This window comes from Salarias fasciatus, chromosome 10 (assembly GCF_902148845.1).
Source record: "Salarias fasciatus chromosome 10, fSalaFa1.1, whole genome shotgun sequence".
NCBI lineage: Eukaryota > Metazoa > Chordata > Actinopteri > Blenniiformes > Blenniidae > Salarias > Salarias fasciatus.
This window is the reverse complement of record NC_043754.1, coordinates 7,608,982-7,632,107: the sequence shown is the minus strand read 5'-3', so window position 1 is coordinate 7,632,107 and position 23,126 is coordinate 7,608,982. Positions and strand designations below refer to the sequence as shown.

At 40.0% G+C, this 23,126-nt stretch overlaps 1 protein-coding gene across 2 annotated transcripts in view; it reads right to left on the bottom strand.

Annotated features, from left to right (window-relative positions):
- Positions 1–11,259: 11,259 nt before the first annotated feature.
- The window catches only part of gabrb4 (gamma-aminobutyric acid type A receptor subunit beta4), a 56,488-nt gene continuing 44,621 nt past the window's right edge, over positions 11,260–23,126 (bottom strand). The window contains exons 5-10 of one of the 2 annotated variants that reach the window (XM_030100277.1): positions 21,839–21,921; positions 16,606–16,743; positions 14,924–15,076; positions 12,940–13,196; positions 12,164–12,253; positions 11,260–11,895 (exon numbers count right to left, since the gene is read on the bottom strand). In XM_030100277.1, the coding sequence (XP_029956137.1) occupies positions 11,542–11,895; positions 12,164–12,253; positions 12,940–13,196; positions 14,924–15,076; positions 16,606–16,743; positions 21,839–21,921 (1,075 nt within the window). In that variant the 3' untranslated portion in view covers positions 11,260–11,541. The remainder of the gene's footprint in view (positions 11,896–12,163; positions 12,254–12,939; positions 13,197–14,923; positions 15,077–16,605; positions 16,744–21,838; positions 21,922–23,126) is intronic. The other variant, XM_030100278.1, reaches the window with a different exon arrangement.

Below are 23,126 nucleotides of genomic sequence, written 5' to 3'. Positions count from 1 at the left end.
AATACAAATTCAGGTATGTAACTTATGCAACTTTCTAATTTATAACAATTACATTTGGAAGCCAGTTTAAGCTCATCTTATGATGATTGTTTAATTATTACAATCCCTAACATTATGCAGCTACATATTGAGCCCACTGGCATGATAAAGCATCATTAAATAATACTGTTTCCCTCCATATTAAAGGATTTCTGTTGTGTAAAATCCCATGGCATTTAAACGCAGCAGGACTGAATCATGCATCAACTCTAATGGCACTAAAACACACACACACACACACACACACACACACACACACACACACACACACACACACACACACACACACACACACAGAGGAATAACATGTGATTAAATATTCTGTGTATCAGTATATAACATGTACTGTATATACTAGATATTTAGAGGATAATTCTCTCCCCTCTTAACCGCACTGCTGCCTGCCTTTTCTTGCAGCGATGCATTATTTATAGTAAAATAGCTATGTCTCAAAAAAGAACTGATATGGAGCAGAAAAGGAGTGAGAGAAGAGTGAGGTGGGGCTGTAGCTATTCTTTTAATGGGGGTAGGAGGCTGTTTTGCATGTTTGAGGTTCAGCTTACAGCTGCTGTCCAACTCTGTGGCGGAACAAACCCTTTGTTTTACTTCCTCTGAAGTTTGAAAGTTAAAAAAAAAAAACTGTGTACAGGTGAATGAGCTAAAGCCCGGCAGCTTGTTGAAACCTCGTTTTGGAATACTTTGAAATATTCACCAGGAAACCATTAGCTTTTACTTCTGTATCAGACTTGGAGAGACAAAGACGGATATTAAAGGAAACTTTAGCATTAATGCATGAATTAGATGTAAATTTAGTGTCATGTTAACTATTTAAAAAGCAAATTATGATGGTTGAACTTTGTGGAATGTGTTCAGGCTATTATTCATGTCAAGACACCAAAAGATTTTAATTTCAAACTCGATCAGTTGTTTTAGATCAGAGGCATGCACCCCTGGAGCTCCTCTGTAATGACAATATTAACATTTCATCTTATTTTCAATTGGTTGCACAGTGAATAAAACTTTCAAGAGACATTAAAAATGCTGACGCCCAGTTTATTATTAAATTATTTTTCTGTCAACAAATTTTTAAATGTTCTGATCTCTTAAAACGAACAGTTTCATAATGAATCCACACATGAATGTGCAGTATAAACATATAAGATCGTTTAAGCCGTCCTGACTCATTGTATAGGCCCATTTAGTAAGTTTTATTCATGCCGAAAATAATGGCTTACTTGTAAGTTTCATTTGTGGGGGAGAGATTAGCAAACACCAAAACAGTAATGTTGGAAATCCAAAAATGCTAAAACAGATAAAAATCACTAAAACAAGGTAAAATTCCAAAATGTGTTATAAAAATAAAATTTACTGAATCAGTTCGAACACCTACTTCAAGTAAAATGGCTCAAATGTGCAGATAAAAGCTAAAACTACTAGATTTGATGTATATTCTAAAGCACAAAAAAATATTAAAATAGCTACAACAGGTAAAAAAATTCAAAAGACTAATATATTTATACTGATTTATACTAATATATTTATTAAAGGTAAACTAGGACTAGGACACCCGGAAAATCTGAAATCGTTAAATTCACAAATATCTAAAACTACTATAAAGGTTAACAAACTATAATTCGTTTTGCATATTTACGTTAATTCTCATCAGTTGGAAAGCTGAAATATGTTCCAGACACATTTTATGTTGTAAGAAATCTTAACTGTTATTACTACAACAAAAAGATTTGAGTAACACCTGGACTTTTCCTGCTCAAACAAGTGTAAAAGTCCTCTGTAGATGACACTGATGCGAGTGCACAGCTCCTGTTTCACCACTAAACCAGTCTGTCGAGACTCAAGGCTCTGATCGCTGCATTATGCTTCTTTACTTTCATGTAATACTTTCAATATTCCTTCTATCATGACTGTTTTGATCATCGGAGGTTAACTTAAGCCGCGCATCTTTGCTTATAGTACAGATCTCCCCCACCACTCCAAAACTACCCAACTCTTAAAAAACAATAACATTCAAATCGACTGCAAAGCGTCTGTTTTCTTCGATATGAGTCATCTCTCAGCTCTGCTTTTTTTCTTCAGAGCCAGTGTCGCACATTGTGATCTCTGTGGGGCTGGAATGGGAAACTGATTTATGAGAATAACAACTAAGAAAAACCAAAACCTCCTGAGTTTTCCTTCAGTTTTTGGGCAAATAATTACAAATACGTTCTGAAAAAGTTCCCATTCAATGCAGTTTTGTACAAATCCATTGTGGATACCCTAAACTTGACACTGTTTTTTGACTTCAGGTCATCGTGCTCAAACTTTTCTGAAGTCTTTATCATGTTTACATGAACTGGTTTTGATGCTAAAGCTCAGTATCATTACCTCAGATCAGTCTTGGTTTCTTAGTTTTACTTTCATAGCTTTGATGGAAGACAGCTGCTGCAAGAAGTTCATTATGTTGTCGATTCTGTCAGCACAAATACTTATTTCATTTCAGTTTTTTTTTTCTTTTTTTTTTTTTTTAATGTTGAATTGTTAACCGGGGTGGACTTGGTCTTCTTTAGGCCTCCTTTTGGCCCGAGTCAGCCCAGTAAAAACGCGTCAATAGACCATTAGGAAAGTATCCTACACTGCATTTTCCCCGCCCGCAGCAGGCTGTGCTGTCCTGTGCTTCGTTTCCTTCCAAGCTGTGTCATTTGTATGAAAACCTGCTCCTGCCAGCATTGAAGTATAAGTGTCTGGGGGATTTCGCTGTTCAAAAACCATTAATGAGGCCCTGAACTGATGACTGGTTGAAGCCGTCACTGCACAATTAGAAGGGAGATCAATATTTTTTCTGATCGTATAAATTAGAAGTGCATCGATTCTTGCATATGATCAAAAAGTTTGCCGTATGAAGTATGTCCGCGCATCCACTTTACAAACTGCTCGTCCTGTCCAAGATCACAGAAGGTAGGGGGGAGGCTGGAGTCTATCCCAACATGCACTGGGAAAGTAGTGGGAGCTCACCTTGGACGTGTTTCCAATGTTTCACATGGCTAACACCCATGTAAACAGACACGTTCACACCTACAGAGTGACTGAGGATCTCCTGTGGATTCGAACTGCAGGAGGAAACTCCGACATCCACACAGACAGAGAGGATGGATGCGACGCTGAGAGCGAACAGACGGATTCCTGCCTATGAAATATGGGCTTTCTGCTTCATTGGAATTCACACAGCAGTAATGCAGCAGGTTTTAAAGCGAGGGAGGCATGGAGAGCCTGCGGGGGGTCTGGGGGATGCTTTATCCAATCAGCAAGAGGACAGCAAAAGGTGAAACAGTGAGTTACTTTTGATAAAACACTGAATCTGGTGGAATGCTGATGAGTTAAAAGCATCTAAACAGGAGCAGAATAGAACATTTATATCTTATAGTGTAAAAAACATTCGTTGTTGCAGCTTTCAATCAAAACCTGCTAAAGCATGGTGCAGAGTTTGAAACAGTGAAACTTACTATTGGAAACTTAGTAATTTTCCTATTTAAGAGCATGCTGCGTTAATGCTCTCCATATGTATATTTAGACTGCATTTATTCAGCTTTTCGCTTCGCATGGGACCCAGAAACTATTGCACCCAAAGGCTTTCCCGAACCACCCCCTGCTCTGCCGCCCCCTGATCCATAAAATCAATAACCTGATTTATTGCTTCCTGAAGCTTGGAGGCGTGGATGGAGCACTACACTTCAAAAGTCTTGCAGGATCATTGCCGTGCTCTGTGCTCCAGGGCCAGTCACCTTCAGAGGTCGTTCCCTTCACCTTCATCACCGACGCCCTCGGTGAAAAAACCCCAAACCTGGTGTGAATGGACGTCAGAATGTTTTCACATAAAAGTGAAAGTTTTCTCAATTGAAAACGATGCGTTTTTACTTTGTAAATGGGGCCTAAATTAATCATCTAGCATTCTGAAGATGCCCCTGATATGTCTGCCTGCACGACTGTGCAACAGTTCATAAAAGGAAATAAAAGTATATCAATTGAATCAAACTTTTTTTGTCCAGTAAATTGAAAGAGGGGGCAAATATTACACTTGTCAGCAGGAGTCACTTTGCGTCTTTATTCAGGAAATAGGGTATGAAAGGAGGTATATTCTCATAAACGCGCAATGTTTTTATAATCAAATTAAAAGAAAACACTTGATTTTTTTTCTGATTTTTTTTTTTTTTTGTGTTTAGTTTTGGGACTGCTTTCATTTTGAACAGTCCCCATCAAAAGCAAGACACCAACTAAGAGGTGGGAGCTCTGACAACAACCTGGAAAAGCAATGATAAATACCTGATTTTATCCTCTCATTTTGCAACATTGTGTGCAATTTACCTTTTGGGGACTAATATTGAAAAAAAAAAAAATAATAAAAATAAACTAAACGGTGCTGCATATTAGTCCACAAAGGGCAAATGAAAAGACATTAACTTTCTTTACTGTATAAGCCTTTATTTGTAAAAAGTCGGTTGTTTGAATGATAACCCTTTTTATACCACATACTTGAACACCTTGTATTTGTAAAAAACACATTTTGTTCAAACACCTAAAAAAGCTGATTGACACTATAACATTAATTTGCACTGACAAAAAAAATACAACTTCATACTACACAAATGTTGATTCCATGAGTGAAATCAAACACCTTATTAAACAACTGAATCAAATAAGCGCCCAATGTGAACAAAACAATTACAGTACAAAAACCAAATGCAGTTTTTCTTCCAGTGCCAGTATATCAGATGAAGTACATTTCCTTCTTATGATAAAACAACAACAACAGTAAGAATAACAATCCATAACAAATGCAACAAATACAATAAATCAGAAATGAACACAGAAATGAGGAAACTCAACTTTTACTAATTCATACTGAAAAATAAATGGGCTTGTTGTAGGATTCTTTATTTTCTTTTTTGCCAAATCGTATAAAGCGTTGGTTAAAAAAAAAAAAAAGAAAAAAAAAAGAAGAAGTCGGTTCACCTCCTGGTCGAACGTGGAGTCGTCTCCCTGCTGGGCTCTTTGAAAGAGGGAGCTACAGCGTACTGATGTGTGACTGGGAGTCAGCGCAGCCTCTCGCAGGTTTCCTCGTACACTTATCGACAACGGACCGGAACCAGAGGCAACTTATTGGAGAGGAAAAAAAGAAAAAAGAAAAAAAATGCAGGAAACACCCACTCGGTGTGCAATCGCATGGCTTACGTTCAGATGCTACCGGCGAGCATCCTCTACATCCGTTGTAGTTGAAGGGCGTTTTGATGTTAATGCTTATGCCGAACCTGATAAAACTACAGCATGCACCTGGTGCATCTATTCCAAATTGCAGTGATTTACAGTAAATACATTTAGCAGGAGCGCAACGTCGTGACTCGCGGGAATCGAAACGTGCACGGGTTCCGTTTGTCCTCCAGTTTCATGAACAGTTTGTTTTCACAAGGTTTGTAGAGCTGGCTGTAAAACAAGTGCAATTGGAGCATGTAAACACTGGATCTTTCTTTTTCCTGGCTTGTGGAGATGAATCGGATGTGTGCGGAGTAAAAAATATAGGAAAATAAAAACCTTTTCAAAACTCAGGTCATGCAAAACAAAACCTACAAGGTACATACAAAATAATGAGTGCACCAACAGAAGATCTTCCAACAGTGAGGAGCCCGTCAGCAGCACTGCGGTGCTTCGGTGGATGAGATTCGTTTGCATGGCTGTGGTTCACTCTTTCTACAGAGGTCAGTCCAAAGACACCAATCAACAAAGAAGGACAAGATTTATAACTCCGCTCATTAATTATGACAAAAAAACATGGGATGGCGTCTAACAGACATCGAAAGGGGGCACTTTAGCAAAGCGGAACAGTTGAGTCAGACTACAGGAGAGGTTGAAATGACTTCTACATAAAGAAAGGACATTTACGAACCTGTCTCTCCACATCAGTACCCTCACACAGACGAGAAGATTTGCTACCGTCCTGCACAGACTTCTGCAACTGAGCAGCTGCACTTGGGCAGTTGGCTAAGTGCCTTGCTCAAGGGCACACGTGACTGTCTTATTGAGGAACAGGAAAGAACATCCCACTCGCCTTCTTAAGGCAACCCTGCTCCTCTAGCCTCTATAAGCCAGCTAGCCGACCGTGCCCTTAATTTTTCTGAGCAGACTCGTGAACAACTGAGTGCTTAGTTGACAGCTGAGGTAAACGCAGCAGGCGTCCTGTGCCGAAATCCCCCCCCGCGGACCCCTAAGGCCAGATCAGACGTGGTACATGGGAAAGCGAAGCTACAGAATTTCACATTCCCATTCGCTGAGAGTGCACCAAGGCATACTGTAATTTGCAGGCATTTTTATTTTTTGACAGCATTAGCATTAGCCTTGCCCTGGAGGGAAACAGGTGAACCGGATGCAAGCTCAGAGCCACCAGAAACTCCGTCACTGTGAGAGGACTCTGCGTTGATTGCTCCATTATTTTGTCCACACCGTGTATTTCTTGTGTTTCTTTTTTTTTTTTTTTCTTCTTTTCTTTTTAGGTTTCGTTTGCAGAAGTATGCCAATGCTAGAGAAGCTGTCCATGCCATTAGCAGTGAGGCTAGCTGGTATTACGAACTGCCATGTTTTTGTTCATGCATTAAGAACTATTAAGTGAAAGATATCATATTTACAGTACAATTCACATGTAATTACACATATACACTAGAGGCAAGAAAATTCACATTGAAATCAGTTCAACACTTCTTCTTCTCCTCTACTCCTTGAACATATGTGTCAAAAAAACCCCAAAATAAAACATAGTTTCTCTCGTATAGAAGCAAATATCCAAAAAGTAAAAACATAGAACAGAGGATCCTCACAGCTTTTGGGATGAATGTGCTGATTTCATGTCTCGAAAGCAGGTCATACATGTTCCGACTGAAATGAGTGGTGGACAGGTTTTTAATGCGAGCATGCAAAGGGCTGCTAACGCTTCACCTCCGTTTGGAGTTCGGTAAAGATATGCATCAAGAAAAAAAAAAAAGAAAAGAAAAGAAAATACCTGAATAGGCATGTTTGTATCCATTTCTGGGAATAGACCGACCTGAATGGGAATCTGAAACTGCCAGTTACAAAACGTACTGCGGCTGCATCTCACTGAGACGACATGGCGGATGAGTTAGGCTTCTTTTAAGTCAAACACGTTCCGACAAATAACAGAAAAATGGGAATAATACCACTTATGGTTGCCCATATATATTTTTTTTCCTCTTAAAAAAAAACAACAACAACAACATGTGCTTGTTTGGCACTGTAAATATAACTACTCTCCGGCCTCAACTCGCACCCATCGTATTCCATTTGAACAAGTTCGACAAGCTGCTTGTGAGCAGAACAGTATGAAATGATGCAAAAAACACAATATCTTAAAAAAAAAAAGTAAAGTGTGCTATTCATGTGAACTCGTGACCATTACTTCCTTTAACCGTGATTTGCTCAGATACCTGTGACAAAAAAAGTGAACGTGCACTTGCTCAACAATACCCTGAACTCAGAGGGTAATATCCATAATCTAATCAATTTAATCTACAGGTCTTCGCTGCGAGAGCACAGTCAGCGGTTTTGCTCCACATCTGATTGCAACAAAAAAAAAATAAATAAATAAAATAAAAAACAGAATCTACTCTCACATGGAGACTTCCTTCCAAGTGAAAATTGCAGCATAAGTGTCACAGGGACGCTTACAGTGAGTTAAGAAGGGGAACGCCAACCGCTTCACACGTCGGATCACAGGTGCAAGAGAGTGCTACGAAGCATGTGGCGAAAAGCCTTGGTGCCCCAAAGTCATGGCGTTTCACTGCGGGGTAATAATGTAGGCATCATAATGAAAAAAAGAAAACAGCAAAAAAAAAAACCCATATCTCTGCTTCTTTCTTCGTTTTTGTTCTCAACTGCCCATCGAGAGTCTGACAGTGTTATCGGAGTGTAATGCTAAATTGGTGCATTTGGCAACTTCTGGAGAACTCTGAACTTCGTATTTCAGCGGTCACGCTTGCTACAGTACAATACCTTTATTTTTTTAAGGGTTTTTTTTTTCTTTTTTTTTTAGATTTTTTTCTTTTTATTAAGCGTCACCTTCCACTTAAATAACATCAAGTTTTATTTTCTTCACATTTAAGAGTAGGTCACTACATTTTGGCCACATATTTGGACTCAGATTCGTCAGACGACAGATTTTTCAGCAGCAGACACAAACGTAAAACTCTTGTTTTCATTGTCTTAAGCAGATCCGCTGTTTTTTTTTTTTCAACGCAGAACTGTATGTTCAGAGGGGATTTTTCCTTCTTATTGTTTCTGGAGAATACAGCTCGGGCCACATCACTGTACAAACTTCACTGTGACTCAAGAAGACAAATTGGTTTCTGATCTGTATTCCCTTCCGGAAGGCATCTTATGCATACTACACCCAGCGCTTCAGAGGGGAGTGGAAATTTCTGATGATAAATTGATACTCCTGCTACTCCATCCTTATCTTGTTACTCGGCAGCTCTTCCATTTGCTCCTCAACCCTATCACGTTTGTGGATGAGACAATTCAGTGCATTTCTTTGGGACTGCAGTGTGAGCGTGGACAGATCTCCTTTTAGGTACGGTTTTGCTCCTTGTGTCTGAAAGAAGAGGAAAATGCTCCTTTAGTCAAAGCTGAGGAAAGCTTGGTAACACTTCGCTTAAAGGGATGTGCATAGGACAGACTTCATGCCTTTGTTGGAGGTTTATGACTGTTGATATTAAGAGTCATTCAAATGATCCACAACGCTGTTTGGGTTAGTTAAATCTGAACTCCAGATTATGCTGACAACATGTCTCAAAAAATATCAGTGCTGAAATTTCCCTTGAAAGTGACTAAACTGATACTTAAGTATGATTTTTAAGATGTTTTAGAGCTTTTTTAAAAAATGACAAAACTCTTATTCTTACTCATCTTCACTTGGTTCTCAGTTTTCTATTTTGGACTCTGTCTGGTTGATTATCTGCTTGTGGAAAGACAGATTCCGTCTCATCGCTTCTCAGCCTGACTTTTCTGGATGTAATTAGACACCAGCCTCCTTGTCCTGTGAGCTGCTGATAAGCCTGGAGCAGACGATTCTATAAAGAAATCTGTGAAACGCTATCACCACGTCTAGTTCTGAAGATTCTCTAATACCTGAGCTTTCTTACACATAGACTTTACATTCCTGTTGAGGAGTGGACACTTCTAACATTGTAGATATGAAACATGAAAAAAAAAATATGATCCCCTTTCATAAAAACAGTCATAAACTCCGTATACATGACTAGTCCCACATTACCGTATTTTCCAGACTAGAGGTCACACATGAATATTTGTACTGGTATAATGCCCAGAAATCAGCTCTGGACGATAAGAGTTTCTCCGCTTTGCTCCAGTTCCTCCTAAGTTTCTCACACAGTGAACTTTTTCTGCTGCTCTGTTTCTCCTTTACGCAGTCGTAATGGAGGTTTTCAGTCGTACTTTAGCTGTATTCTGTTGCCAACTCGTGGTCCTGGCTCCCATGTAGCAGTATATTTTGATATATATGTCAGTCCCTTCTTCTATAAGTCACATGTGACTTACAATCTGGAGGATATGGTATAAAGGCATCTCAATGTATCTTTTTTCTAAACGTCTCTAATTTTCTCATCTGACATTCAAATAAAATATTCTATTTATATATATATATATATATTTATATATTTAGATCTTTATTAAGGGGAGGGGTTTAAATCTACCTTGACTTGGTTTGGAAAATCACATTTCTCCAAAAACATGACTGTGATTAATGAGATATCAAAGTCCTGCCGTACTGTGCACTGGAAATGCAGAGCCAAAACAAAAATGACACATGTGAATTATAGGCCTTTCGGTCGTGACATTGTTCAGTTCATGGCTATTTACGAGAAAGTTTTCTCCCCAAGAATTGCCCTGTCGCTCCTGCTTATGCTGAGTTCGAGTGTGAAATGTGAAAACCTTCCTCCCCGCCTCTTCAGCCCGAGCTGCTCATTATTATGCCAATCAAAAAAAGTCTCGCCTTCAGAAACTCCCGACAAGTGAAGAAATGCTCGACAAACAAAGAAATACTGTATACAGTACTGAATGACAACTGGTCAAACTGTGGGCAGATATGTTGACTCTTTTTTGAAATATACATGTTCTCACATCTTCACATGTGGAATAACTTTGAACAAATCACAAAAGCAACACTCCCGTTTTCCTTTTTTTTTTTTTTAGCAAAAACACAAAGCAGGATATGACGTCAATGAACGCTGCATCTAAAAGAGCATGTGACTCGATCATTAGAGGAAAGAAACAGCACAAGTATACTTTCATGAGAATACTGAATGATAAAATGTACAGAATATGTATTTTTTTTCTTCTCCAAACAATCAAAATGAGTAATGCATACCTTTGACTCTTTTTATCTCATAATGCCCTAGCTCTAGAACATGTTTCCGACACTCTCTGAAATCACAGTATTTTTCAAGACAAAATCATATCTACAATAATCAGTATTTGTTTGTAACCATAATTAAAAAGACCCCCTCCCTCTCCCCGTCCCCCCAAATCCCGAGGATGTGATTCTAAAAATAGCAATGAGAAGAAAAAGGAATACAAGTTTGCGTTGACGCTGGGCGGGAAGGCGGCGGTCGGACATCCTGTCCAAGTGGCCCGCTGGCGGAGACCGCCGTGCCGGAGCCGACGTCTGATAAAGAGAACGATACCACTTCAAAAAACCCAAGGAACAACACATAATCCAAACAAGGTTGCTGTACATAGTAGAACCGGAGATTTCCGTGCATGTTATCCGTGGGTAAATGGCCGGGACTGTGGGGCAGGAGAGGACTTGGGGGGGGGGGGGGGGACTGGAAAGGGATTGTGGGTGGTGGAGGAGGTGGTTGAGGAAGGGGCGGGGAGGCGGGGGTGTCAAGGATCTCACTCAGCTGATGCCTGAACAGACAAGCCACCACTGATTTCATGAGCTGCAGTAGAGGATTTCTGATTACAATAAGTATCAATAAAAAGTCAATGGGACTCTGAGACATCTTTTCTCTCTCAAGAGCTTTCACTTCCTCTTTTTTTCTTGTGTTTTTTTTTTCTTTTTTGTTCCTTTTTTTTGTTGTTTTTTGTAGCAAAAATATCATGCAGTCTTTAGTTCCAAAAACCCCTGGTGGGATCTCGTCTTTGTTCGTTTGCTTGTTTGTTTGTTTGTTTGTTTCAGGAGGAAAAAGAAACTCAAAGCCTTGAAATTCTTCTCTCACAATTATTTCTTAAACATTCAAGTCATCCTATTAATACTTTGTACAGCAGAAAGGTCCTTCAGATTTCACACGTGTATATATAAATATAATATATAGAAATATGCATATACATATGTTCAACTTGTATATGTGTATACATATTTTGGAACTGTATCAAAGCCAATTTAATGTGCTCTCAAAATATGGCCCATGATTCCTAGTGGGATGCACATCAATTCACATAGTACAACCAGTAGATTAGGTTGAAAAATCCAAAGGTGATGGGGAAAATGACCCGGGACCATTTGTCAATGGTGCTAACATCTGACAGGTTTGGGATTTTCAACTTGAGCTTGGAGGAGCGTCGTCGTAGCCGGCAGTTGGCGCGGCTCCGCATGGCGCTGCGGTCCAGCGAGTGGTGGCTGAAGCCGTCTCGGGGCGCCATGGGCTTCCTGAATTGGACCCCGGAGCTGTCGAAGGACATGACGGAATTCCGAGAGTCACTGACGCTGCTCCCCACGTCCGACGGCATCACCTCGTTGTTCATCTCCAGCGTGGTGAGGAGGATGTTTCCGTAGGCGTCCACCTGCGAGGAGACGGAGGAGACACGGCGCTTTAGCCGGGGCCGAGCGGCGAAGCTGCCCCAAGTCCCCCTAAAACTATCACCTAAGTTAAGCCCCTCCTCCCACCCTCCAGGCTTTAAGCAAAATGCAGGGATGATATGGAATGTCATTTCTGGCATGCAACAGAAATAGTTAACAAGAGGTTACTTAAAGAGACATCTATTAGTGAAACAAGTCTGACTTTATGGTGAGGGCTGGCCCACTGCTGATATGATTGCTAAATAAATGTACCCCAACTTTTCTTTGTTCCTCGAGATACAGATTTCTTCGCTGTGTAAATGGCCTGAAGGTGTTGGTTTGAAACGGCACGGAAATGGAGTCCTTGCAATGTGAAAGAAAAATGAAGAGAACATTAAAACGGCTATAAAATACTGGCAAATAAGCACATTTCTTCTTTCAAAAATAACAATGCATAAGACATAAAGTTAACAGGAACAACTTCTGAGTCAGCATAGCATTTAGTACTTCACACAAAGAACAGTGGGGGGGGGGGGGGGGGCTTTATTCACTCCGACCGTTGATCAAGTGTCGCATTGCCAATGGTGAAATGTCCTGGATTTTGACGGCTTTGTCACATTTGGTTGGAAAACACATGTTAAAACATAAGGTAGCTGAGTGAGAGTGAATAAAGCCTACAGCATAAACATAGACAACAACCTAAATAAGAAATGAGGATGTTTACACCACTGTTGAGCTCGATGAATCGGTATCTCAATGAAAAAAAAAAGGGCTATGCTCGATAAAAAGCAGTCAGTGCTTGAGGGAGAAGCGATGGATGATGGTGGGTGAATGCGTATCCGGCTGTGGTGGCATCGGTATGCTTCTGCAAGATTACTTCAGGGACTGCTGTACTTGTGTTTTCGGATAAAGCCGCGACGGCTGGAAGAATCTTACGAGCGGAACATAGTTGTATTGCACTTGAACTCTGACTGACACGGAGAAAAGGAGTAAAAAAAAAAGAAAGAAAGAAAGAAAGAAAGAAGGAGGCAGTGGATGAAGATGCAAACCTGTTCCCTCAGGCGCTTCTCCTCGTATCTTGTGCGCTCGTTGTTGGCTTTGTTCAGCCGCTCATTGATTTTCTTCTGTTGCGCAGGGCCCCGGCCAAAGAACACGTAATTTACAAAGGCATATTCAAGCAGGGCCAGGAACACAAACACAAAACAGCCCATGAGGTAGACGTCGATGGCTTTCACATACGGAATCTTTGGGAGAGTCTCCCTAAGGTGGGTGTTAATCGTGGTCATGGTAAGCACCGTAGTCACACCTGAGTACACACAGAGAAGCACAGCGGTCAGCGTCACACACACACAAGAAAACAGGCTTCTTCACACACTCACACCTTGCAATTACTTTCATATTACTTTCCAAAGCACAGTAAAACAAAAACACAAAGAGAACGAAAGAACTTAATCATCATGAAATCCTTTTTCAGAACAAGTTGAAAGTGAAAGAGTTTGTTGTATTTTAAGGGAATGTGTGGCGATACGTGAGATGTTCTTTACAGTTACTCACATTACTAAACTGTATATTTTGGGTATGCTTCACTATGACTTGCGCAACATTGTCTATTTTGCAACTTTTAAAGTCATAAGTAAGCCCACAATTTACACTTTTTAAGCCATAAAGTTTATGTATCAAACTTTTAATTATTTCTTAATAAAATGCAAAAGAATATTTTTGATATATTGTTTAAGTAAAAATAGATATTTTTGACAGATAAACACCTGGATTACCTGCTATTTATAACACATTACAGAAAGTAAAACCCGAAATCCTATTTCAGGAGAGTAGTTTGTTCTTTTCTTTGTTATAAAATATTATTTAAGTGATGCAGCAACTAACTGGGATCATATTGTGCCACAGAGAGGCGGCTCCCTCACAAGTTAAGACAAGGAGCCGTTCTTTACTTTGCAACACATGAAGAGCACCAACCTCAAGTCATTTCTCAAATGGAACACCATAACACAGAATGCCATTAATAGATTCTGGTCAGAGCCAAAAAAAATAATATTGAATGATAGAGATGATTGGATCTTCAGACATTCAAAACAAAACAAACTTCTGAGAATCACTGTCTGTGAAAACAGACCAGCGCTGCAAGTTTGCATGTAGATTCTCAGTGTTGAGAGAAAAAAAAGAAAAGTTGGCCCAATGTTAGCCAGTTTTCAAAAGTTTTGGAGGAATGATTGCTGCAGCACCCACCTTCAACAATTGACATAGATAAAAAGAGAAAAACAGAATACATGAACTGAACCGGTGAAATCTGCTGTTATTCTGTTAACATTTCCAACTCAATAATTTTGGGGTTCTCCAAATTGTGATAATACCCATAAACTAAGATTTTTTTTAGAGGAAGACATGTGTTATAGGTAAATTTGGCAAAACCGCGCTGTCTGGTCACCATGTCTTCATTCTTCATGCTCGGTACGTTAGTTTCTCTCATAGACAAATTAGAATAAATCATATCAAACCTTTCAGAAACAGTATGAACAAAACTGACACAGAACAGATCCAATAACTGGCAGATATGGAAAGTTGAACATGTCTTGGAAAAGGGAGATTTACATAATAATTGCACTTTTTTTGACAGTTCTGAAGCCATAAAATTCAAATAATCCTGACGCAATGCTATTTGAATATAATATCTTTTTATCTCATTGTCACCTCGTTAATATTATGGGGTTATTATTCACTATGTTCATTCGCTGCTCTCACATTAACATAACCCCGCTTCTGTTTGGGGTGTTTACACAACAGAAAACTAATGTATGAGGACACTGAATGAGAAATCTCGATAGGAGCAGTAAGACCAAACGTAGCCTGGAGGTTGTGTGTTTGTTGGTAATTGTGCGCCAGCACATGCCGGCGATTTACACAGGAGCATTTAACACGCGAGACAGCGGCGTGTTGTTGTGTTGCGGCGATAATAAATGGATCCTACCGGAGAACAGTCGCAAGTTTAATAATGCAACAACTGTAGCAGTGTCTCACCCAGGGCCACCCGAGCTGCAGAGGCATCATAATTGATCCAGAAAGAGACCCAGGAGAGGATGGTGATCAAGATGGAGGGCATGTACGTCTGCAGGATGAAATATCCAATGTTCCTCTTAATCCTGAAACTCAGCGAAAGCCTTGGATATGAACCTGCGAGGAGGATGGATGGAGTGATCGTTCGGAGAGAGAGGAAGACAAAAAAAAAAACAGTGGCAAACACATCAGTGAAAAAGGGAAGAAGTGGGGAAACATTGGCACAACTTAAGAGTTCCAAAGTCTGCACTTTGACAACGCGCACGGTAGTCATTTCTCCATTTGTTCAGATGGAGCACTTAATTTCCCCAAAGCGATGGATTCCTTTCCAGGGACAAGTTCGATTCCAATTAAACATGGCAGAAAGTCGCAAACACGGCACATTTTTCTGCAACCCCCTATCTCAGCAGGCAGCTCCAGCATCCCTCTGAGAATTGTCACAGTGAGCTGCTCTGCTTTTCTTTCACACTCTCTCTGTCCTCTAAACATTACCAAAAGGGCTTTTTTTATTTAAAAAAAAAAAAAGGTGGATAATTTCAATGCGTGCCCGTACACCGAGAGAGGATGGAAATATAAGTTGTTGTGAAGCTGCATGTCATCCAGTGTGAAAACCTGCAGGAGAACGTCAGCTGGTGGTGCCAAGACATGAATTGGCCTTTTGATTGCACTTTAATTCAAACTACCACAACAATCCAAACACCAAGGCAGGACCTCACAGCCCGCTGCTATCTGTATCTAGATATTTATGGGGGTACAAACTATACAAATTGCTCGAAATAGAGTTAAATTCTCCTCAATGTGTTCTAACAACAGTTTTATTTCAAACAGCCCGAGATGAGGCTGATGGTTTTAATCTAAAAAGCTATTTGCTATGGGCGAACGCACAGTGATGAATGACCCCATCATCTCCAGGTTCCTGTAAATCTTTTAATGAATCAATACCTTAGCAAACATACTTCATCAAGTCAGAGACAAACGCCCTGCATCGCCCACATATATGCCAGATTAATGGTGCCAACAAATGTTCTCAGATTTCATTAAACTCAAACATGGGAATTATATGTGAATTTGGCTTTTGTCTTCCTTTTTAGAGTAGCTCGGCTAGAAAAAGGATTACTGCTACATTTACTCAAAGATATTAAATTTTTAACACATTTTCAAGCTCAAACTTAAACATTTTATCCCTTGAAGGCAAACTGAAGCCAGACTTTCGTCTCTGTGTGGTTAAAAAAAGTGATGCTTTGCAGTTTCCTGCTGACAGATGTGACACATCTGTGTGTTGAATGTGAAGCGCGGTGCTAAGACAGTGTTACCCTGACATCAAGTTTAAATACAGGAATAATGAGCTTGATTGACATGGTACAAGAGTAAAAAAAAGAAAAACAGAAGAATCTACAACATTAAGAAGATATCTGACAAAGCACCAGAATGTATTTTATACTTAAGGATGCTAAAGTTCAGTTATCTATCAGTGACGGAAGCACACCTGAAATTATAATAAGTCAGTATGAATGTAATAACATGGCTGTGAAATTACTACTTATTTTGATCTGACTCGAATACAAACACGTCGTGGAAGTATGTGAGGACGGCTGTCTCGCGTGCGGCGGTGTTTGAGGTATTTGCGGGCCTCTGGGGCGTCTCACCTGTGGTGAACCTGACCTCTCTGGACACCAGGCGGATGTCCACGATGGAGAACTGAGGTAACTCTAACTTGTCCACGCCCGTCACTGCGCTGTCGCCTCCTTGCCAGAAGAACACAATGTCATCTGTGGTATATCCATCTGTGTCGGGATCAGAGCGGAGAGAGGAGGGGGATGAAATGTGGGGAGTTAATGTAATGAAGAAACAACCATTACGGTTAACCGTGTTTCTATTTAAAGTACATTGCACCAGGTTACAAGTGAAGGTCACTTTGTCAAACCTAACACTTGATTCGACCTTTTTTGTTTTTAATGTCTTGCAGAGTCAAACAAAATAACTATTTGAGATTAATTCACACATGACCATGTCTTAAAAACACTTAACACGTCCTGCACACTTTCAACACTGTCTCTGCTTCATAAGACTTGATTGCAACAAGTGGCTCATTACCAGGCTTTCTGCAGAGCTTTATGATGTTCATTTATTACAATAAGTTGTGTTGGAGCAGGAAGACGTAGGAAACATGCAGGACTGTGGCCCTCTGGGATCAGGAGTGCTCACCTCTGCTCTTACTGGGAGGAAATGCATTAAAAAAGAACTTCACGTTAAAATAAATAGTTCTTATTGCAGTTAAAGGGAGTTAGTTCAGCAATGAAGATTGAAATAGATTTAGTCAGATGGGTATAAATGCTGACACCATCTTGATATTACATGTCGGAGGTACTAGAGATTATAACGATCAAACAATACTGGAAGGAGAAAATGAAAACTGATTCATCCTCTAACATGTGTAAATCAGTTCAGCCTAATCTCCGCTGTAGTAAAAGGCATTTCCTTGACCTCTATTTATAGACCTCCTCTTTTCCCCGAACACTTTGACTTTCTGAAAGATCGTCTCCCACAATGCATCAAAAAGGGCAATTTATCTGCATGAGCATGTGATGTAGTCTGTATCATTATCGTCTTGTTTTCATGTCAATGTTCTGAAAGAGAAAATGGGAAATTGGTAACTTTCATAAATCCCAGGTAACTTTGAATCACGGTTCACTGAGGGAGCAGTTCCGACAGAAAATATGTGTGTGAAAGAATTTGGTTTAGTTGGTATGTTACTGTCCATGTCTTTAAAATCAGAAATATAATCAAGCTGTTGGGGGTAATTCTATCAACCACTCAATCTTCTGATATGCCAATAACAACTGATTCCTACCTCAGAGCTATAGGACAGATAATCCTTCAGTTTAAAAAAAAAAAAAAAAATCTATCACATATGGCAATACAACCACAATTTTAAGCCACCACTATATCGAGTAATATACTAATTCTGTCGACTGATTATAGTCACACCATTCTCAGGGAGTGAGAGCAGAAAAAAAATGTGCAAATAAAGAAAAACAAAAGCTGCATCAGTGGGAGACATTTCTCTGTTTGAGAGAAATTTACACGCTGCAGCGTCCAGACTCCTCTGGAGCCGTATCGCTGCATGGATTACCTAAAATTGTGTGAGTACTCATTCCCACGCGTCGCCCGGTCCCACACAGCCTGATCCGCGGTGACCACGGCAGCAGATTTATGTCAATAGGTTAGCATGCACTCGCTGCAGAGCAATTTCTCAGTCCGGGAAGTGTTACGACATTTCACATTCTACTACCGCACATCCAGACCTGGACGGCATTAAACTCACTAAGAAACCAGGATTCATTACCATTAAATCTCTCTCTGAGGTTACAGGGGAAGGAAATGTGACATTGTCCATGAAATTGAAACAACTGCCTGCCTAATCAATCAAAGTGATGGTTAATGTGCACGGCTCACCAGCGCATAGCATTTCAACTGGCATAAACAGCAGACATTCCCGTGACTTTTTAATTCACGGCCTATCCATATTTCATTGCTTGGTGAAGCCCCTGAGGGTAAACACTCTGCAGCTTTATCTCCAACAACAAGAACCACACAGTGTCTGCTGTATTGAGCAAGTGGGTTTGATTGATGGAGCGGTCAATGAAAATGATCAAGCAAATACAATTTTTAATTACACCACAAGCACATTTCTCTGCCGGATAATGATTTATCTAAATGAATGCATTTGAGGGGAGAAAAAAAAACAAAACACAACAACTGAAACAACAGTCAAATAAAAAGTTATTATTTCATCAGTCAACCTTTATGTATTTTACTTATCTTTAATACTATATTTGGATTTCCCTTTATCGCTTTTTCATTTATGTTTGTATGTGTGAAGAGAGCTGTGCATGTGATCAAAACCATATTAATATGATAAATTGTTTCTAAAAAAAAAAAACCCAAACTTTTTAACATAAGTCACCACATTACATGCAACAGTGACTTACCGCTGTGTCTGCATTGTTCTGACAATTCTTTCGTTTGTTTTGTGCCCAAACTGACGTTGTTGTATTTTCATCATTTTTTTGTTTTTGTGTTGTTGTTTTAAACGAAAGAAACAAATAAACCAAACTAAACAAACTAAACTAAACTAAACTAAACTAATTTTAAAGAGAGAGCTTAAGAAACTACAATGATTTGTTTTCTCTTTTATTTTTGAGTTGCAGATTATACAGATTTGTGAATTAGAGATTAGGTAGTTGCTTGTTATGATTGTTGATTAATGTCAGGCCCTGTCTTAAAGACAAATGGCTTTTATTTCAACAAAAGTGCATCGTTTTTTTATGATTTTTGGAGGAAGTTTTGTGTTTAAACAGCAACCTTTCCAGAACAACGTTCATAAAAACTATTGATCACTGGCAGAAACAAGTATTATCTGATTTATTTTCAGAAAATTACATTCCAATGTAAATCTTTGCAGTTAATAAGCGTGAACAAATGTCAAATTTTGATTCTAGAAGAATTTTATGGATTACAAAAAAGGGAACAGCAGGAAAGTCAAAAAGTGCAACTTCAAAAATATTCGTAAAAACATGAGAACAGATGTAGAGTCAAAGGAGGAGGCGGACCGTCACAGCAAGGATAAAAAAAAAACAAAACAAACAAAAACAAAAAAAAGTGGACCGCAGCTGTTTTTACAGAGTGGGAGGAACAGCTTGAGCCTCAGTTTTCACACCACACATGCTTTGTCTCACGTCTAATAGTAATTTCTGGTTGAATGCCAGACTTCACAATGTTTTCCACTTTATAAGATATTCTGATATTTGGCTCTCGGAATCCACAGCTAATAAAAAGAAACATACAGTAACTCTTCCTGCACTTGTATATATGCTTTGAATTAATAAGTCTTTATCTATAGTTTACATACAACTTCAGTAACTGCAATAATATTTGGTTTAGTTAATAACTTTGACTCGTGACTTCTTTCTTTTCCTCATTCTGGGAAAAGGCAGCCTCCTGATCCTGGGATTTTCTCTCAAGTCGGTCTGCAGTTTCCTTTGTTTCGGAGGATAAAGTTTGTGGGGTCACCGGTGATTCTGCTGCTGGCGTTGCTCCACACATGTTTCTGAGCGCTGGCACGGACCACGGCCGGCTGAGCCAACGCACAGGGGCTGGAGTTAATGAGGTGAGCGCAGGTAACATCACACAGCAGCAACTTTTTACAGATACAGCAACTTCATCAGAGCATGAAAGTTTAGCTTTGTGATTAATGTTCGCGCTAACACGCATTGATTGTAGACATCACTGATTGCACTCTTGAAAGCAGATGTTTCGTTTTTTTTTTTTTTTAATGGGTATGAATCAGCAAACAATACGCACTATTTCGGAGGTGCTTTGCATCGCTTTGTGTCTGTTTTGTTTTTAATGTTTTGTGATTGTTCCAGATGAGTTTGCTAATGGATGTTTTTCAGGACCCTTTGCGTTGCCTGCCACTGTGTCACTGTGCCTGTCAGTGTGCACGTTGAGTGTCCTTTTCGCTGGTTCGAGTCTCGCTGTGGTCATTCTGTGGATCGAGGCCAGGCCTGTGGACTGGAGCCTTTGGGAGGAGTTCACCCGTTCGTTCATGCTTCTGTGAGCACTGGAGCACTGGGTGGCGAACTCAGGTCAAAGTAGGTCAAACTCTTTACTCCGCTTAACTTGATTCACAACTACAACTCCAAAAAGTTGAGGAGATGGGTAAAATGTGAGAATGAAACAAGGTGCAGCTTTTATGATAGTAAGGATATCATCTGGAAGTGTCTGTGAGTCCATGCAGTGGTTTCCAGGGCCTGTTTTACTAAAGTGTTATCATTAGGCTTAGAAATGATCAACATCCTATACTGACCTTCGATAAAAGGTATTTCTTTGATATCATAAATTGTAGCTGGTTGGATTTGCAAAGTCTTTCATTTAATGTTTTACAGTTTTACCCTGAGTAATAACATTTTTCACGAGAATCCATGCTTCTTTTTACAATGAGGAGAAACCCTTCTGCGACCCCATCGCAAGCTTTTACAATTTTAAAACTTTAACTTATTGGAATCACATATTTTCCATAGTCTGGTTTTTAATCATTAGATATCAGAACTCCTTCATGGGTTTGTGATAACAGTAAACTGTTGTTTCGTGTTTTTATTTACATTTCAGGCATTCGACTATCACTTAATCAACTATTCAGACATCTGGGCGCTGACATCTACAGTAAGTGAATCACTCCCATTAAACTTTGAACAAGGTGCTTCATTAGCACCCCATCAACTGATCATTACTTTGACTCCCGGTAAACATGCATCACGTGATCAGTGTGCAAATAATTCCTCAACACACACGATGTGGATAACTGTGTATTTATATATCTGTTCAGAGATGACATATTGATTGAGGATCATTCCAGGTATTAATATTATTAGACTGACTTCGCTATTGAAGGATCCAGAGGTGGTCCTGTCCTTCCCTCACATCGTGGGGATGAGAATCAATTCATATCACTGCTCACCGCGATTTGTTTTCCTGTTCCATAAAGGACGGATCACCTCAAGGGGCAAAACATCTGATAAATAGCACACGTTAGCAAGAAAAAAAACGGCCGATATTTCACTAATGTCTCCTCTAAAACACCTAACACAAATATATTACCACTCACACACACACACAAAATAGGCGCAACCTGCACCGACTTTCAGGTTTTGCTTCATCAGTAAAAACAGCTTCCTGGTGATCACACTGTAAGCTTTTGAAGGTTGGTGCAGGTTCAGCGGGGGACAAAAGAGTCATTTGTGTGTGTGTGTGTGTGTGTGTGTGTGTGTGTGTGTGTGTGTGTGTGTGTGTGTGTGTGTGTGTGTCTGTATTACTCACAGCTTTCAATTTCCAGGGTGCAGTTCTGCTCATCCAGAGGGTACCTCCTCAAGTCCATCATGCAGGCAGCAGTCGTGGTTATTCTGAGGAACAGGGAGAACGAGACGAGGGGCATGAAGACCACGGCGATCAACTGCAGGGTTACTTTCATACGAGGCAGTTCAGCACCGTCACAACTTAAATAGACATTTTCAGGATCCACTTTATGTCACTGTCTCATGGCTTCTCGTATCTCTGGTGTCATATTCATTGTTGACGGTTCTGGTTTTGTTCTCTGGTTCTTGTGCAGTCTGACAGTCAAAGTTTTTTTCTCCACATTCTATGTATTTATATTGAGGTTCTTGTCAATCACTTTTTTTCCAGATGTGCTTTCTCTCTCTCGATATCTCTTGTCACTTGTGCTTCCTGCATCCTGCGATCCGCTGTGCTCCCTCCCGGATCCCCCCTTCAGTTTTTCCACCTGGATCTCATCAGGCCTTTCCTCCTTTCAAGCACTCGGGACCCGTTTAAATGTCAACACATTCAAGTGAAAATGGAACATTTTTCTTGCATTTTGGGACTCCATTTACATGACAGCTGCTGAAAATGCAACTTTTTAAAAGCAGCTCCTAAGGGGGAAGTTTTTCAAAACATTCTGACTCCGTCTCCATGGAAACTCGTCAACACGAAAGGTTTTGTGAGACGCTGCTGGACAGTAACAACGATGGCGGCCTCCAGAGCGTCATGACTCCGGGTCCAGGTTCTCCCAGGACTTTCCATTGTAAATGTTTACAGCGCATAGTTCTCAGTGCACGTGTGTGGGGTTTCAATCCAAAAAATACCAACAGCGCCAACTCTTGGCCTGGCATGCAAACTGCACTCTTTTCAGCATTTCAACACAGCGATCAATCTGTCAATCTTCAAAAAGCAGGACAGAGAGAGACAGCAGCTCCACAACTGTTTTCAGCCTCGGCTGCTTGCTAAAGCACTCCCGCATTCCCAACGCCGTTCAGCAGTATAAACCATTATGTCATTGTTTTCCTCAGGATACTGGAAAAGGTTAACAGAGAGGTCATGGTTCAGCTGTGCAGAACGATGAACCACCAGTGTGCCTACTCCATAGTCAAGTAGCACTTCAAAGGTAATTATTTTGTGGTTGTTTGTTGAAAACATGAGAGCCCTGCAGCAGTTCAATGATTCATGGTGAGCTTTTAAGCTTATGTTATTATGAAGACATTTTGCCGATACCGCATTTGTCTTAATAGGTCTGAATGCATCTTCGCATGTCGGCCATTTCCCTTAACCTCTT